We start from the raw sequence: 19,251 nt of genomic DNA, 5'->3' as shown, positions 1-19,251 counted from the left end.
GGGGGGGAAATGAACGAATTCCTATAGCCCACAAATAACCCAGAGATGCATTTTAAATAAAAGGACACATTCCTCCACATTTTAAATGTTCAAAGGATGCCCCAGTTCACAGGCTTGCAAATATGCTTGTCTCAGCGCTACACCTCCCGCGCTTCTGTGCCCATATCCCTTTGCTCCGCTCTCTTCGCGTCAAAAATCGGCTGGGCTCCAGCGCTGCTTCCGCTTATCAAACGGCGCGGCAGCCAAAAAACACCGGCCCTTATCGGTACTAGGGAAAGTGGAAAGAGGCTGCAGTTTTCCCTCCACGCCGCCAGGAGGGGAGAAACGCAGGAGCAGATTTACCAGCAAGCTGGGAGGGCACCATGCGTGACACATTGCGCGCGTCAGCCTAGTTTTGCATCCGGGTCCCGCGGGCAGCTTTTGGAGGCGTTCCCCCCCCCCCGCCGCCGCTTTTTTCCAGGACCAGAGTCAGGGCCGTAGTTGCGCGCGAGTTCTGCCAGGCCGAGAGGGCGTGGCTACGTCCAAGGAGAGACGTCCGTAAAACTTTTTTCTCGGGAGTCCCTCACGCACATACATGCGCGCGCACACACCCCTTCTCTTCTTCCTCCCTTTCGAACGCCACACCCCCTTCCTCCTGGTGTCGCGGCGCTTCCTCCGCCTTCCCCTCCCCAACTCCTTTAAGGAAGGCTCCGCGAGATCAACAAGCAACAGCTGAGGCGGTGGCGCGCGAGAGAGAAAGAGCGCACGCGCCCCCTCTCTTTCCTTCCGCCCCCCTCCCGACCTCTCCCCCTCACGGCCGTTTCCTCACGGAGTCGCCGCCGCCGCCGTCAGCGGTGGCTCCCGCGCGTGCGAGCGCGGCCCCGCGTCCGTCCGTTTGTTTCCCCTCCCGTCCGTCCCTCCGCCCCGCCCAGTCGCAGGATCGATTCCCGGGGCAGGGCCGGGCTGGCGTAAGATGGAGGGTCTGACGCTGAGCGAGACCGAGCAGCGCTACTACTGCGACCTCTTCTCGTACTGCGACACCGAGAGCACCAAGAAAGTGGCGTCCAACGGGAGGGTCCTCGAGCTCTTCCGCGCCGCGCAGCTGCCCAGCGAGGTGGTCCTGCAGGTAAACCCGCCGCCGTTGCCGCCTCCCTCCCGAGACCCCCTCGATCCCAGGGGCAGCAGCAGGTTCCGTACTCAAAGGGGTGGCGAAGGGGGTGAGTGGGTGTGGAGAACGAGGTACGTGCCCAACTCCCCACACACCACCGACACGCTCCTTCCCCCACCCTTCCCACGTTCACACGCCCACCCTGGGTCCCCTACTCGGGGGTGGCTGCGGAGGATTTCCTGCCCCGAGAGGGGTTGCGTTGAGGGTATTAGCTATGGCGGAATACGAGGGAATATATTTTTTTAAAAAAACAAGGTGCATACAGAAAAACGTGGTGTTGGTGGGGGCTTAGATAGGCTCTGGCACCCCCGGATGCAGGGGATGTTCCCCTTGGAGTATTCCTTTTTTCACTTATTACAACGTATAGCATAGTTATGTACATAACACAGTGTATCCAAGAGGACTTTGTCAATTGGATTTTTGTGTGTATATATATTTTAAAATAGCAACGGGGAAAATGAGTGGTAAAACTTGTAAAGTGCAAGGTATGTGATTGCTGCTTGGTTTGTTCTCAGGGAATTTAGATTCCTGCACTGCACCGGGTGGACTAGATGGCCCTTGTGGTGCCTTCCAGCTCTACAATTCTAGGTAGTTTGGGCACTGCACAGGAAACAACCTTGTTTGTACATCTTGGGAGGAAGTGTTGAAGTGACCCTGGCCTGAAGAATGTATGGAAATTTGCTTTTACATACATGTACTACCTGTACTAGGTCAGTTTGATATTATTACTGCCCAATTTGGACAACAATAATTTTGTTGTATCAGTTCTCTGAACTGCAGAGCCTTGATACTTTGCTGTTGTGAAATTAAGTTTAGTGCAGCAGTTCTGTTTCCTGTTTTCTAGGAGCTTCCCTGATGATCCAAAGAACTATGTGGTGCATGCTGAACTATAGTTGCTTCTTATTTTCACTTATGTGACTGATTCACTTTAATGACTTGGACCAGAGTGCTCAGTTGCAATAGCCGCTGTGGTGTCATGGTTAGAGGGTTGGACTATGACCTATGAGCCCAGGGTTCGAAATCCCACTCGACCCTGAAGCTCACAGGGTGACCTTGGGCCAGCCACTGTCTTTCAGCTACCAGACTTTTAGAAGACATCTGAAGGCAGCCCTGTTCAGGGAGGCTTTTAATGTTTAATAGATTATTGTGTTTTATTTTTTCTGTTGGAAGCCGCCCAGAGTGGCTGGGGAAACCCAGCCAGATGGGTGGGGTAGAAATAATAATAAATAATAATAATAATAATAATAATAATTTCAGCTTAACCTATCTCACACAGTTGTTAGGATAAACCAATTTGGGCTCCTTAAAAGAAAGAATGATGTAGGAAATAAATAATAAGAATCATAATATAAGTTATTGGGGTAGAACATGAGTTTGACCAAACTGTGGGAGGCAGTGCAAGACAGGAGTGCCTGGCGTGCTATGGTCCATGGGGTCACGAAGAGTCGGACACGACTAAACGACTAAACAACAACAACAACAAAAAAGTCCATGACTCACATAAGTGTCCAGACACAGAATGTGTGACTTGGTTACCATGCTAATATTAGACCCTAAATTGCAACAAGCAGGTTATTCTGAGACACTGGACCCTCTCAAATGTTTCAGTTTGTCATTACCTTGCCACACACATGTTAACATATATTTAGTAAAGTCCTTTAAAATGTATGGATTTAAAATGTGAGCATGTAGTGGCAGGGTTCTCATGAGGAATAATGAGTTCTAGCTGGGAAGTAATGGCTGTGTTACATTGTTTGCGTATTAAGTCTGCACTGTGTATTACAAAGCTGTTGGCAAAAAGCACATACAGACAAGCTATCATGTTTGTAGTGCTTCAGCTTGTAAAATATGGAGAAGGCCTTGAAGCTTGACGTAATTGGAGTTAATCTAATAGATAACTTATCTGGCAAACTATTGCCTGTTTGTCTCTGGACACAGATGCTATGTCCAAAGGGAGTCAGTCTTTAGTTACAGTTGAATGAGACCCACAACTACTATAGTCTGCAAAATCAGTACACTTGTGTATAATCTTCGTATAAAGCACTTCATGTTCATTAGGAGCATTAAGTGCTTTCCTGTCTGGCTAAAAACAATAAGCTGGAGGTTGAAATAAAAATCTTAATATTATTAAAACTAGCAGCCCCCACTTGGCATATTCATCACTGTTCATTATAAGCTTTCATTTGTCAGTGTCTTGAAATGACAATTGTCATCGGGGTCTATGGAGAGGTTTTCTAGAATAACTACTTTAGATCATGCTGCTAACATCATCTCCTGTGTTTCCTGATAATGATAAAACTGTTCACCCAGTGCTCCCAGCTGCCACACTGCTCTATGGAGCCTTAAAAGTTTATATTTCTGTGAAGCATTACTCGTAGATTAGGGAATCTTGGTCTGGAAATACATCAAAGAAACATGGATGCATGTTTTGGAGCAGCTACTTAATTGCAGTGTAGCACAGTGTTAAGGAGGGTTGAAATAAGAGTCAGAGGGCACAGTTTTCAATCTGGTCTCTTCCACCATCACTGGCCCCCATCACTAACTTCCCTATCTTATAAATGTATTCATGGGTCTGTAGAGGATGTAACTCCATGCTGTACATCTTACAACAATCCTGACCATATTTACTAGAAAGAAAATTCCACTGACATAAATAGGTCTTATTTCAAAGCATATGTACATGGGATTGCAGCCTTGGCAAAACTGGCGACTTTAATGTTTCTATGTCAGATTAAACTTTCCAGTATCTGGCCAAGTATCCCTGTATCTCTCCTTTCTCTGGTTTAAAAAAAATACAAGGAATAGCTAACATGAAATGCTAGAAACATCCTATCAGTTTAACCAGAAAGTAACTACTTTGCAATGTGTACACATTTATGAACATTCTTGTATTAGAGCTATGCATTTACAGCAAAACTGACACTGCCATCAATTTCACACAGTGTATATGCAGCTTAAAACCTGTTGTGAAAGGCCATATGTGCAGTGGCCCTTAAAAGTGTATGGAGGGTAATAACCTTGTCTCATAGGAAACAGAAGTGGAACATCATAGGATGATTTGTGTGCCCGGCAACTGGATTGCATCAGCAGTTGTACTAGTTTTAAGTCAAGACATTCTGGTTCAGCCTCTCTGCAGTCTGGTGCATGTTGTGAAGCTCATCTGAGTAGAATAGCAAATTAAACAGCTAATGTCCAACAACTGCCTTGCCAATTTTAGCAGGCCCAAGTGCTGCCTTAGTGACTCTAACTGTGAGGATCCATGTCCTAACTTAGCTGGCTGATAATTTTAGTCTCTCTGTATTTCTCTATATTTTTCTCTGAATAGCAAATGCTGTTTTACATTTTGCTGTTAAATGCATGATAATGTTCCACTGTTCCATTGTTTGTATTTTTGTTGTTGGTTAAGCCATTTTAAATGTTAAGTGATTTTAAAATGCTGTTACAGTAAATAAATAAGGAAAATGTTCAGTTATCTGTCAGGATCAAGCTCCAAAGGAGGAAGTCGGTTATCAGTAAAAATGTAAATCAAGTTACATTGTCGGATCCAGATTGAGAGACAATTGCTGCAGAGCAGCATAAGAGTAAGTAGAATAATCTAGGAAAACTTCAGCCATGATTCTGTTTCAACAGGAGTTGTAGGAAGATGGTAGGTAAGGAAGTTAAGAAAATAAGAGGAATCCTGCTGGATCAGGCCAAAGGAGAGGTGATTAAAAACCTACTTAGGTTGCTACTCTGGGCTTTGATCAGGCAGTTGAGCACATTCCGAGAGCTCAAGAGCTGGTTGTGTCTGCAATTCCTTGACATGTAACAGTGAATTGTAAATAACTAGAAAAGAAATACCAAATGCTACATGTTTTTAAATGAGTACAAATAAGTTATGAATTTCAGTAAGTTCAGTGAGCTCTTCCTTATTTTTAACTTTTGAACCAGCTTATATTTGACAGTATTTTTAGAAAACTATGTTACTTGTAGAAAGGTGGAATGCAGGTACATCTGGTGCAGCAAGTTTGTTTTGTTTTTAAAGGTGGGTCATGTTTAGCTGCTATTCATTGAACTGGAACGTTGATCCATATGTAAATGTATGTGGGTTATCTGCTATTGAAAGCAATAGTTCAAGCATTATACTACTTCACGTGACTCAATTAAGCATTTTTAAAAAGTCTAGAAAACATATTTGCATTATAGAGGATGGCTGTTAGCATGCATGCTTTACACACCTACAATAGAAAATCCAGAATGTGGAAAACCAAGTTGTCTCAAAGTTTATTCCCCTAAAGCAACTAGCATTACCATAACTAATGGACACTAGACCTGGGCGATTTTTTCAATATATCGTTCAAAATCGGTTATGAACTCCATATAATGATACTGTAATGGTTTCATAAAATGTTATCTGGCAAATATTGCGATTTTGAGAAAACCGCCTCCGGCAGCAACTCACAAGAGCAGCTGTAGCAGCCCACTATGTTTCTTTCCATTGCCTCTGCAAATGCAGGTGACTATTATGAAAGTAGCTGGGAAAGCAGCAGCCAGCCAGCAGCAGAAACTTAAAGACGGCCACTAGGTTCTGCTTGCTTAAAGCAGGCTAGTAGCCAGCTTGTCAGGCTGGTAGGTGTGATTTACAGAGATGTTGGTCTGAGATGGCCCGGGGCTTCTTACTGGGAGCTCCCTTTCTTTCCCCTTTGCCCCTTCTCTACCCCCATGAAAGAAGAAACGGGGGTTATTTTCTTCAGAACAAAAAACATTGTCCTGTTATTTAACTCTTTTTTCTTTACTCCAGTCTTCCCTTCTGCCTATGTATATGTATGCGTGTGAAGTGTCCCCCCCCTCTCCTGCCTGTCCTCCTTCCCTTGGATAAAAAGGGAGAGGTTGGTGGGATGGGGGATTTTCGGGGGCTGTTTTCTGTGTCATAATAGGGATAAATGAAGGGGAGAAGATTTAACAGTTGCTGCCTTATGCTGAAATGGGAGATTGGGTGGTTGTTGTGAGGTGAGAATGATGGGGAGGGTGGGTGCTTGTCGTTAAGCAGTGCAAGCAAATGTGTGTCTACTCAGAAGTAAGCCCTACTGAATTCAATGGGGCTTATTCCTAGGAAAGTAGAAGTAGGTTTAGTTGAACTGAGTGGGGCTTGCTTACTCATGCATAGAATTGCAGTTGGCCCTCTGAGTGGAGAAGGAGATGCAACTCGACATTAGCAAATTACATAAATTACTCTTAAATTAGTAGAAAACAGATTAAATTGTTAATCATATGCAAGTTTAATTAATATTTTTACTAAATCTACTACTTATTGCCCAGATATTGCCCAGCCCTAATTGACACCATAGAATAGATGGCACCTGTCATGCATTGCTAAGTCTGTCAAAATAATAGGGAAATGTACTGTACAGTAATACCTTTCGCAGAACAACATGCTCATTGTGTTTGTCGAAAACTATGGGAGGTATCTAGTTGGTAGTGTACTGATAGAATGTTTCCATCTGCAGAATAGAGAGGAAGGCACACACACACACACCCAAATACCCTTCCAAAATCTGCTCCAGATGATCACTCTCACAGTGCAGTTTTCACTCAGCAAATATTGGGGAAAGTTGTGACTGGTTGGTTGCTCATTCTCTGTTATTTCTCCTGTCAAATCCAATAAAACCAGATCCTAAATAGGTCCTTCCAGTGTTATTATACAAGTACACTTGCTCATAGCATCAATAAAGATTGCTATAGGTGCTAGTAGTAGAATAAAATTGTAGGTTTACAGTCATACATTGGAAATCAAACGGAATCCGTTCCGGAAGTCCGTTCAACTTCCAAAACGTTCGGAAACCAAAGTGTGTCTTCTCATTGGCTGCAGGAAGCTCCTGCAGCCAATTGGAAGCCACGCCAGACATTCGGCTTCTGAAAACCATTCAAACACCAGAACACCCATTTCCGGAATTTGATCATTTGGGAGCCAATTTGTTCGGGAGCCAAGGCATTCAGTATTTTAATTTACTGCTCTATGGTTGGTAGAAAAGGTAGTATTCAGAGGTACAGTTATGGTTGTGGAACTTCTAGGATTTTAATGCTATTGCAGTTCGAGAGAGTGTGGTTCACAGACCCATGACAGTCTCAAAAAATCCTTTATTTCGGGCCACAGCATACACTTAACTAATTTGCATGGTTCCTGTTGCACACAATAGCTTTGTGAAGTGTAAGTTTTGAAGTATAAGCTATAGTTTGTGTACATGACAGTGTAATAAAATACTGTTGTGCGTGTTGTCAAAAATACATCTTCCCATTCACACTGTGGTATGTTACGTAGGTACAACAAATAGTAATTGGGTAGCATTTTTAACGTACAGTATGTGGTTTTTTGTAAATCATTCTTCTAATATTGTGTCTGTTTTTCTGTCATATTGCATTAAATTTAACCTTTTTGTACTTTACATAGCAAGGGTTTTGTTAGTTATGTTTATATTAAACAGACAATGGGTACAGTCACATATAATGATGCCAGCAAAGTATGAGTTGCATGCTGGTGCAGACAGCTTAAGCAGTCCCTGATTTGCTCTTCCATCTCTAGGAGTGGAGGACTGCTTGAGTTGTGTGTACAGCCTAATTTAATTCACTATGATTTGTTGGCAGCATTTTGTATGGCTTATGAGCCTTTCGTTTCAATATTCCAGTGGGGCAGCTCAGCACTGAGAACACTCTGTACAGTAATACCTCGGGTTACGAACGCGATCCGTTCCGGATCGCAGTTCGTAACCCGAATAGTTCGTAACCCGAACACGCTGGGCGCCGCCATTTTGCGCATGCGCAAAGTGCGATTTTCACGCATGCGCAGATCGCGCGCGCGCTGCTTCTGCGCACGCACGCGTGACGAAAACACTTCCGGGTTTGCGCAGTTCGTAACCCGAACTGTTCGCAAACCGAGGTGGTCATAACCCGAGGTACGACTGTATAGCTAATTTGAGCTGATGCTGACTTTTTAAGAGCCTCATCAAGCTACATTTGTCCCTAGCAAACATCATCATGCTACATACAGACATACATTTAACATTGTAAATAAAAAATAACTCCTCCTCCCCCCATTAAAAAAAATAAAAGCAGAAATGATTCTTAGGAGTTGAACTTTGCACAAGTCATACTTTGATTATAATTCGGTAGAGCAGTAAGATAAATTTGTTCTGAGGAGCAGTTATGGGTTGCTCACTGAAACAAATATTCATATTGCTGCCGGGATAGTGGCAGGAAGGAAACAACAAGATTTAAGAGGAATATGTGAACAAGGACATGAAAAACTAGTGTTCAGTTTAAATTAAATATTGGCCATAGATTGCAGTTAAAGTGCAATAATACAGTACCAGGGAACTGGTATTTGTTATAGTGGGAAAGAGAGAGATCAACAAAAATTATTTGCCATTATAGCAAACATAGTGAAGGTACAGTATTGAGAATGAGACCAGTGAAATTGAAGTGAATCACTGTGCAGGAGAATGAGAACATTTTTTCCCCTACCATGTAGTTAGGGTAAAATATTGAATAATTTAATAGAAAACTACTGCATTTATGATATTATAGCATAGTACTTAGCATAGTATTTATTGGCAAGCATATATAGAGTACAGTGAACTAATATTTCTACTTCACGAAATTTATTATATTCATTTTGCTGGATGTTTCGGTTTTCTCTAGATCATGGAACTTTGTGGTGCAACAAGACTTGGATACTTCGGAAGAAGCCAGTTCTACATTGCTTTGAAACTAGTTGCAGTGGCTCAGTCTGGGTTTCCACTGCGAATGGAAAGCTTGAATTCTGGTAAGCCTTGAAATAAGTATTGAAATATAATTGACTAGGTTATTAAAATATGGCTTTTGTCTGATACCCCTCTACCAGCGTATACCACTGACATGATTCCTCTGATATTTTCTTAAACATTTCTTCCTTTAAAGGAATTTTCCTCTAATAAGAGCTTTTCATACATGACTGTTTTTAATGCTGTTGCAAGCAGCTCTACTCTGAAGCACAGAAAAATGATATTCCCAAAGTGGAAAAAACACCAATTTCCCAATTCATTGACAATTTTGGACTATATGCTTTCCTTCAAAAAATAGTTAGGTTTTAAACCTATGGTTATATTCTAGGAGGTTTAGCCTTCTGATTGAAAGTTAGAAATGAGAAGCTGAGTTGGATGTCATCAGAAATTTCAGTTACTTAGGTCTGCCTTTTATTTTCACTTGATCCAATCTGCAGACTGTGTTAACTTAGAGTCTTTCTGTCATGTATAAAGGTAAAAATGTGATAAAGAAATAAATAGAGGCAGAAATAGAGTAATGATGCCTGACAGCCTTTATACTCATTTTTTTGTATCTGTTGGGACAGAAAAAATGATCTGTGTAATACCCAGGTTAGCACTCATAACACTCTTTTATTGGTGTCGAAAATGTGGCTATTTACCAGAACAAAGAGCTTTGTGTTAGGTAGCATATACCAAGGGGCATTTGAACTTGTGTTTCCTCAACAACAGGACTTAAGTCTGAATAGCTAACTGCTTTTGAAACTTGAGAGTTTCAAAAGGCCTGCTATAAAAAAACAACACCCAGTAAGCGTAATCAAGCTCTTTTCTTTGCTTAGAATGATCTTTTTTAAAATCCTCATCATAAGGAATAGTATGCTTTTACAACTCTGTATCTGTTGTTTAGAGATGTAAGTCTCCTGCTTGTCAAACAGAGTTGGTGTTCCTCTCTTTGTTACCTCACAATTAAGTTATTATAGTATTTGATGTTGAGGTACCACATATTAGTAGAAGCAGGTGCTGAAAACTGCTGCCTTCTCTTACAGAGGTTGCCCACCTTGAACTTCTTAGTGCATTTGACCCATAGAGCTTCAAATGGTTTGGTGCTTGACATATATAAGATGAGCTGCAATTCAGATCAGTACATAACTTTTATTTACTTCCTATTTCAGTAATTTCTAACTGACAGTTGCTTTTCAGAACTTTCTCCACAACTGTTAAGATAATTTTTTAAAAGTGAAAACAAGTAGTCAGCATTGCCATGGTCCTATTGATCACATAAAACAAGTTTTTTTTGGGGGGGAGGCAGCTCTTGGCTTTCAGGTTGTATGTTCTCATTGCTTGGAGGGAGGTGAATTAGAGATATATAAAAGGTTTCTGTGGGTGTTGAAAAATATCTGTCTATGAAATATTTAACATGCTAATGTCCATCTGTAGTCACTAAGGTGGAAAATTCAAGTTGGCTTCAAAGTTTGAGCTGTTAAATTCCTGTTCTGGCGAGAATTCTTTCTTCAACTGAATTGTCACAATCTTAATTGCATTTTTGAATTATTTGAATACTCTATTGGTTTTATATGGTTAATACAGGGATGGGGAATCTTTTCGTTTTCAGGGACCAAACCTTTAGCTGGCCCCACCCCATAGGCCAACTTTGACAAATGGGTGTGACAAGCTACCTGTCAGTCGCACAACATTGTTATGTTGTCACATGATTGACAGGTGGGTTAGCCTGCCCCCCTGTCAGAACCCTTTGCCACTTACAAAACCTGCCATGCAATTAGAGCTTGAAAGGATCTGCAGGCAGGCTTGGAAAGCAATTTGCAGCAGCCTCGCTTCCAACCCTTTAAAGATCGCTCCAGCAGAATAAGCACCGGTTTCTTCATCACTGTGTAATGGAGCACCTCCTGTCACAGCCCAGTGCCTGCATAGAACAGACATTGGCTGTAGCAGGAACTGTTCCAACTTGCAACGATCTTTAGAGCAACTCTCAAGAAAATAATATTTTAATGGGGAATCAAAACATTTTGTAACTTAAGTGTCTTATAATAATCATGTGTGGTGTTGTTTTAACAGTCAAGGACCTCCCCCTGCCCAGATTTGTCATGTCAAAGAATGAGCAGGAACTGAGGCATTCATCGTTGTATTCTTCAGATCCCGATAACCCATCCTCCTATTCAGGTGCGATTCCTCCCCCACCAGGTAGAATACAAGTTAAAAAAGGCTCTGTGAGCCATGATGTCGTCCAGCAACGTCCAACGACAGATCAACAGGTAATGAAATATAAAGACTGTCTAATGTTTTTAAGTATCCTTAATGGTTTTTATATTGTGGTTCTGTAATATGTTAGAATACAAAGGGCAATGCGAATTTAGCAATGATTTATTTGTGTTCTAAATCTGTCTCTGAAAGCTTAGGGGAAGAACCTCCAAAACAGATTTAGGGTGTGTGCGGAAGGAGGCAGAAGCCCCATTGTACACATGAACCTCATTCCCCACGTGTGTACCCCTTTTAGTGATACTTTGAATTCCATCCCTTGTGCCAAACAGAATAGAATTGCTTATTCTACCATATAACTTTGCATGTAGGTCAAAAAGTAAATTTGCTGCTACAGATTGTGTTGGCAAACTAGTCTTACAATTTTGGATGCAAGCTGATTTCACAATCACACTAGTTTGAGTGTATTACTTTTTTTTCTTTATTTAAGAGAAATTACACTATATTGCTTCATATTATTGCAGTTAAGTTACAACTGAAGTTCCTTGAGAGGTCTTGGTTAGTGCTTTAAGTCTTTGTACATCTTTTTTTCTTTACATGATGTACCCATATTCTAGAAAAAGGCTAGGATAAGCCAGTCTGGCCAGTGCATTATGGACCAGTTGAAGTTTCCAATTCATCTTCAAAGGCATCCCCATGTAGGGGATAAGAAACATCATTGCAAGAAGCCTTCTTTGGATTCAGCCCTCTATCCTGTCATTTTTTCCAGACACTTGCATGCAATTCTGTCTAGGTACTCTTATTTGGAGAGCGAGATGTGATTTTGTTACAATCTTCATGATCATTTTTATAACCACTGCTATACTTTACCAATAGTGTTTAGCATTTTTGTTTGGTGGCAGTCATGGGTAGGTATTGACTAACAATTTACCATGACATCCAAAGTCTGCATGTAAGGCCTATCTTTCTAAATCTTTTATTTGTTTCCTAGTAATAGGAGCTTTAGAAATAATGAAATGGTTTAACTTTTGGTGATGAAATAACAAGCGGAAAATGAGACCAATGAATTATACAACTGGGTTCTGATAACATACCATAAGTAAAAATAAGTGGCAAAACGTAATATGGCTAAATTACAAGAACTGGGTACTCACGCTGTCCCTATTTATTTTCATTTGAATGCATGACAAGTTTTAATGTGTCCATTAAGTTTTATTATTTGCCTTGCCCTTGATCTTTTTGTTAGTATTTAAATTCCACCTGTTCTTAAGAAAAGGCTGAATTTGTTCTTAAAGAATGTGGTTTTTAGAAGATTGTTTTAGGTGCATAGTATAACATTTTTAAAACTTCCTTTGTTTTATTAGGAGTCCACATCTCCCGTTGTTTCACCGCAGCAATCTCCACCAACCTCTCCACACACATGGAGGAAGCACAGCCGCCATCCCAGCGGAGGAAATAATGAGCGACCAGGGCCTTTTTGGGCTCCCTTTAGTGAAGCACAAGCAGGTATAAATAAACGTCTTGTGTTTACGCTTCAAGTGTTGCCTGAGATTGTGGATTTATTAATATAGCCTAGTAGTGCCCCATGTATGAGGCAGGCCACTCTAGGGAGGTACAGACTTGAATCAGGGAGACAAAAGCAATCCTCTGGCTCACCTCAGTATGTCCTAATCAGTGACAAGAGCAGCTTCCTTTCCCCCTAGTAAAAAGTCAACTAGGAATGTGCACCTTTGACTTTTATTTACCTTTTTTTTGGTCTTAATTCTAAGGAATCATTGGTACAGTCCTGTTTTTTGAAAACTCTTAATTTCCATAAGATTTATCTTTGTGATAATGCATCTGGCCCTGCGATATTCTTTTGATCTGTTTTTGTTTGCTTTTGAGGGAGACACCTTAAGTGTTTCAGCTTCACACAAGACTGTTTTCTTTCTGGTCACTTGTGCACTAGAGGAGGCCCAAACATTTTATTGTGATAAGGAAATTCAGTTGCAAAGGCTTGTTAGAATATTTCAGGCTACAACAACAAGGACATAAAATAGAATGTGTATTCTGTTTTAATGATGCTTCACATTAAAGCTTTAAACTGTGAATTTCATTGAAGAAGGCAACCTATTTCAGGCTAACACTCTAAAGTTGGAATCTTAACCACATTTTTATAGCATCCAATGCTGTAGGTCACACATGGTCTGTTTGGAGGAGACAAGCCCTAAGCCCAACTTCCCATGACTTAGCAGCAGCAGGACCAGGGGAAAAGTGAAGCAGTCACAGTTTTTGCTCTGTGTATCCACCTGCTTGCTTACTCGTGCTTAACAATCATTTGACTTAATGTTACATGCTAGATGTGCTTATATGAACACTATTTGGTTTAGACAGTGACCAGAGGAGTAAGAGAGATGTTAAAATAGGGTGTAAATCAGGGTCCCCAGACTATGGCCCCCGGGCCGGATGTGGCCCAATTAGCCTCCCAATCTGGCCCGCCACGCCCCCTGCCGCCCCCTGCCGCCGCCCGCTCCTGCGGCGCGGCGGCGATCTTCAAAATCAGAAAAAAATCGCCGAAAATCCTTTGTGCGCATGTGTATGGGCCTCTCCTGACCCAGAAGAGGTCATTTCCGGTGCACTTCTGGGTCGGGGGGGGGCCCATACGCATGCGCACAAGCGATTTTCGGCGATTTTTTTCCGTGCGTGTGCTAATGCGCACGGGCGCGCATTCCCCCGCCCTCCGGCCCCCTGCGCGCGCACTCCCCTGCCCTCCAGCCTGCCGCGCGGTCGGCGCGGCGGGCACCGGCCCGAAGCCCAGTAAGTCTGGGGACCCCTGGTGTAAATGCTATATTAAAAATAGCACACTATGTAGTGTTTTCAAAAATAGCTGAACCTTGAAAAAGAAAAGTAGCTAAGTGTTCAAAGCATTAGAAAATAAAGGGTATTTCAATAGACTTTTTAATGGAACTGGAATCAATAAAAACTACTTCTTAGACTGTTTTGTGATGTTGGACAATGTCAGGGAATATAGCACCACAGCCAGGAAGCACAAACTGACTAGCATCTAATGTGGTGAGCATCTTTGAAGAGGCCCAGAAGAAAACCAAACCTCCAAATAGAACTGTTTTTGATAGGCAGATACCAAGCAAGGCCATGTACATCCTGCACTAAAAATAAATCTGCAACCTGCTTAAATTACGTATTGTTAGTAAGCAATTAGTCTTATTTTTTGCACATTTTCTCTTTGCAAAACTTTTATCCATATTTTCCTATCCTGGGTTATGGGCAAGTACTCGGAAAACTTGCATCTATCCTACAAAAAAATCTAATTCTGTCACATTGTGTGCTTCTGAGTTTTCAGCAGATGTTGCCCATACATTGTCAGGTCTAGCTTATAGGCATAAGAGCTGCATTTTTAAAAAAAAAATTAAGGAGGTTGAACTCTGTGCTTAATACTATGTTTCATTAAATTATGGCATACTCACATCCCTGATATTGCTTCTGTATTTGCCAACACTGGTATAAACATTGGAGGCTTGATTACGATTGTTTCCTGATTTCTGCTTGAGAGTCCAGCTCTCCTGTTCCAAAGTGTTTGTCTTTACTCAGTTTTCCAGTCTTTGCATGCCTCACTTTTTATTGCAATTAGACCTGAGTCTTGGGCAAGACCACCTTGAACTTTGATAACTTTATGGACAAATTTAATAATCCAGCTTTTTGTTGTTGACTGTTGTAGGATAATGAGGTGTTTTTTTCTGCTGGAAAGTGTATATAGTTTCAGTCATCGGTTGCTATCTGGTTGTACTGAGAAAACCATAAGTAGCAGACAGTTGAGAACTGCAGCTTGCTTGTGCTCCTGTTCAAATTTGCATTGAATAATTGTTGGGTTAGTTTCTTAGGGCAGGATTCAACTAATAAGTAAAAAGACTCCTTCCTCACTTATCCCCTGAAATTGGCTTGGCACGGGGGTCAGGAGAACCTCTGGAACAGCACACAGGGAGAGCAGAGGAGAGTGGGAGATTGTTCCACCTGGCAAGCCAATGCTTGCCCTGACAGAACAGTCACCTTATTGCAACATTGAATTCCCAATTGGTCACATAAAGTGATTTATCATTTGTGACATTCAAATTAGACAGTTTGGCAACATGTAATACGAATAATCTAGAAAGTTCAAAGAAAGGTATTTAAGGCAGCCAGAACAAGAATATAAAGCATTCTAATAAAGTGTTCCTTGTTGGAAATAGAACTTCTGGGGCATATTGGGGCATCAGTTGTTAACAGGGAACCAAAGGCCATTGCTTGTCTTGAGAGCTGGCAGTGAATCATGTCACCTCATCATTTGTCCATCGCTACTACTTCACCACTTGCTCCATCTGAACCGTCATTATTTCCATACTACTTAGATAGAAGCCAGAGCTTTTTCAGGTGTGTGTGTGTGTGTGTGTTGGGGAATATTGTTTATACATAAACTACCCAGGCCCTACAGATTGGCAGCCATGTCAAAGAGTTTCAGATCAGCTTTGGTGAAGAAAAGTTAGCAGCAGCAGGAAAGCTGGACAGTAGTGACCATAAGGAAGACTACTATTAGGCCATACTTGAAGTAGTAGGGGGAAAGGCTTTTAATGAGGAAGAAGTCTCCTTTGTCCAGTTAGCAGTTGTTGCTGCTTTGCTACGACTAGAGCATTGATAAACATATCCATTTTGAAAAGAATGGACAAGGTCTCATTGAAGTAATGAGATTGTTTAAAGTATTTAATAAAGCTGAAGCGCTACCTCGAAATTTTGAGGTAGCGCTTCAGCTTTATTAAATACTTCAAACAATCTCATTACTTCAATCTAGCAAGTTCATTTGCAAAAAGGTGTTATCATTAAGTAGTCCAGCCCACGTCTGTCCGTCCCGAAAAACTTCAATAGAACAGGATTTAGTTTTGTTAGATTTATTAATAGCGCTCTTGTGAGTTTAATAATAAAAACTGTTTTAATTCTTCCTGTGCTGGTTCTAAAGAGGAAAAGGAGCTCCACATCTTTCCTTCCTCTACCAAAATAGACTCGTATTTATTAAAGGGATTAATTTTCCTTTGCACTGAAAAGCGGGACCTTTCCTAGCAAAAGAATAGTAATCTGTAAGGTATTAATCTAGGAGAATTCTGCTTTTCAAAGCCTTTCCCCCATTAAAATAGTTTTAGTGCTCTGTGTAGAGTCCTGCTAAGTACAGTATATGCATGAGAATGCTAAATTTTCACTTGTGATACACAGAGATTTAAGCTCCTGATTTTTTGAAATGCTACAGTTAGTACGTATTTGTTATCCTTTTCTGGGAAGTGCACAAGAAGTGCAGTGCTCTTTTAGTGTGGTAGTAGCCTCCTGAATTAAGGAGCAGGCAACTGCAGCATAGAACAAGAGGTAGACCAGGGGTCCCCAGACTACAGCCCCCGGGCCGGATGCGGCCCAATTAGCCTCCCAATCCGGCCCGCAACAACCCCCGCCGCCCGCTGCCGCCGCCCGCTCTTACGGCGCGCGGCGTGGCGACGATCTTCAAAATCGGAAAAAATCGCCGAAAATCCTTTGTGCGCATGCGTATGGGCCTCTCCCAACCCAGAAGAGGTCATTTCCGGTGCACTTCCGGGTCGGGGGAGGCCCATACGCATGCACACAAGCGATTTTCGGCGATTTTTTTCTGTGCGTGTGCGCATGCGCACGGGTGCGCACTCCCCCGCCCTCCGGCCCGCTGTGCGCACACTCCCCTGCCCTCCGGCCCGCCGCGCGGTCGGCGCGGCAGGCACCGGCCCGAAGCCCGGTAAGTCTGGGGACCCCTGAGGTAGACCATAGTCAGGTTCCAGCTCCAATCTAGAATTGTGAAAATCCACTTTAGATGTCTTTTATTGCATAAGCAGTATATGATATTTGTTATATAAACATTTTCTTTGATACCCTGTAGATATTGGTCTGTTACAGGGTATCATAGCCACACCATGGTTTGGCCATTAGAACTATGCCTTTTGATCAGTTCAGTTGCTCATTCCTCAAATGCTTGTATCAAATTCCTTGCATCCTAGTGTGATGGCCAATTTGTTGCATTCAAATCAGGCAAACAAGTTTGTCACATGGAGTAGTTTGTTTACTGAGCGGAAAGAAAACCGTCATTTGAACTGGGTTTCCAATCCTCCTTTGGAGATAAACTTTGGTTTGTGATAGCCCTAATTTACCTAATTAAATTGCAACTTGAGTGGGTTATCATAAACCAGGGAGTGAGAAGGGTAATGGGAACATTTATGCCTGATTCATTTCTCAGTTTACCAAGCCCTCGTTTTACCTCAATGTCAGAATTAAATTATAGACCAGGGACCAAAGGGCTGCATAGGTTCCTGCAAGGACCTTGTTCTGGGCTGTGGAATTTTTTGTTTTCCAAGTAAAGGTAAAACCAACCACAGGATGGTTAAGTTCAGCCAAAAGCAACTATGGGGTATGGCGCTCATCTCACTTCAGGCTGAGGGAAGCTAGCGTTTGTCCACAGACAACTTTCTGGGTACCGCTTCTGTCCCCTGTTTCCCCAGGAACAGCACCCCACTCATATTAGTATCCCTCAGTTTTAGGAACAGTTTGCAATGTGGCACTACGTTGAATCTAGAATCTCACAGAATTTGTCCCATGGTTCCTGGTTATGACTTTTCTTGAATAGACTGTGTGGCAGTCTTGAAATTGAACTGTTTTGGTTTTCAGGCTCCTGTATTACTGGCGATCCAATGTGGTCTGGCCATTCACCACCACCGCATCAAGAAAACTGGGTCAGTTTTGCTGATAACACACCAACCAGTACTATTTTAGCCATGCATCCTGCTTCTGTCCAGGTGTGACATTTTATTGGTATTCTTTTGATTTGCTTCATTCCAATTAATGTCAGTCATTTTCATATTGTCACCAAGATTCATGCCGTGACTCTAAATGTGAGTGTGTTTAAGATCAGTCTCTGATCTATTTTTCTTTACATAAAATAACCTCTGTCACTGAAGATTCTTGATCGAGCAAACCTTTTAAGTTAACCTGCCAGCATAGGCAAAACTAACTTTCAGCTTTTCTTTGTCCTTATAATTATTTTAATCTATTCTTTGCATAGTTTTCATAACTTTGTGTTGCTTACATGAATGTTGCTACTTATATCTTAAGTATATTTTCAGAATACTTTCTTTACAATCCTACCTAACCAGCATGAACTGGAAGACTTCTAAAGCTACTTCAATAAATAACTGTCATTTCCTTTCTTAGGTCACTATGCAAAATGGTAGGCTGTTGATACATTTATATAATGCTGAAGAAAAATGTTTCCTTTCAGGACCAGACAACAGTCCGAACTGTAGCATCAGCTACTACAACAAATGAAATTCGTAGGCAATCAAGTAGTTACGATGATCCTTGGAAAATAACAGATGAACAAAGGCAATATTACATAAATCAGTTTAAAACCATTCAACCTGATCTAAACGGATATATTCCAGGTGAGTTCTTTTAAACACATAAGTTACAAGAGTACATATTTTAATTTCCTACTAGTAAAAACACTGGGTTGATTTCTAAGATTATATAAGCAGAGTTGCATTCACAAAAGTGTTCCTGGCTCTTGCTAATGGAAGGGAGAGGCAGGTTTTGTTGATTTCCCATGTGCCCTCCAAAATCTGTTCTAGTGGGTCAAAAGGTCATCTGGAACAGTGAGCCAAGCAGTGTAAGAGACTGGTGAAAATTGCAGGAAGGAATCCTCTATAGAATCCTCTTAATTTATAGAAAGGAATCTTAGGCACCAGCCTAGTGTTTTCTTGGACTTTATATACCATTTATATACCATTAAAGTTTTGTGATGAGTGCTACAATTATATTATTGCATACAGTATGATTCCAAATAATTTTTAAAACTAATGTTAGCTCTCAGACAGAAATATCTTTAGAACCTCACTATTTTCAGTGTTTCTGCAATACACTTATAATCCTTCCAAGTTATAATTTTAGAATCAAAGTTAAACGTATTTTTTTTAATATTTCAGGTTCTGCAGCTAAAGAATTTTTTACAAAATCAAAACTTCCTATTCTTGAACTTTCGCACATTTGGTAAGTGTGAAATATAGCTAGGTTGGGGAAGTTCCTTTG

The 19,251-nt window shown here is 41.5% G+C and overlaps 1 protein-coding gene across 9 annotated transcripts in view; it reads left to right on the top strand.

Annotated features, from left to right (window-relative positions):
• The first annotated feature begins 465 nt into the window (after window positions 1-465).
• The window catches only part of REPS1 (RALBP1 associated Eps domain containing 1), a 40,993-nt gene continuing 22,207 nt past the window's right edge, over window positions 466-19,251 (top strand). For 2 of the 9 annotated variants that reach the window (XM_088666223.1, XM_088666222.1), the window contains exons 1-7: window positions 694-1,105; window positions 8,822-8,945; window positions 10,996-11,192; window positions 12,501-12,642; window positions 17,836-17,900; window positions 18,446-18,608; window positions 19,149-19,212. In XM_088666223.1, coding sequence (XP_088522349.1) covers window positions 953-1,105; window positions 8,822-8,945; window positions 10,996-11,192; window positions 12,501-12,642; window positions 17,836-17,900; window positions 18,446-18,608; window positions 19,149-19,212 — 908 coding nt within the window. In that variant the 5' untranslated portion in view covers window positions 694-952. Of the gene's footprint in view, window positions 1,106-8,821; window positions 8,946-10,995; window positions 11,193-12,500; window positions 12,643-17,835; window positions 17,964-18,445; window positions 18,609-19,148; window positions 19,213-19,251 lie in introns of all 9 variants that reach the window. The other 7 variants (XM_060272723.2, XM_060272722.2, XM_088666224.1 and 4 more) reach the window with 7 other exon arrangements.

This window comes from Zootoca vivipara, chromosome 3 (assembly GCF_965207765.1).
Source record: "Zootoca vivipara chromosome 3, rZooViv2.hap1.1, whole genome shotgun sequence".
Taxonomy (NCBI): domain Eukaryota; kingdom Metazoa; phylum Chordata; class Lepidosauria; order Squamata; family Lacertidae; genus Zootoca; species Zootoca vivipara.
The sequence above is the reverse complement of the archived record's forward strand: the minus strand, read 5'-3'. Positions and strand labels throughout refer to the sequence as shown.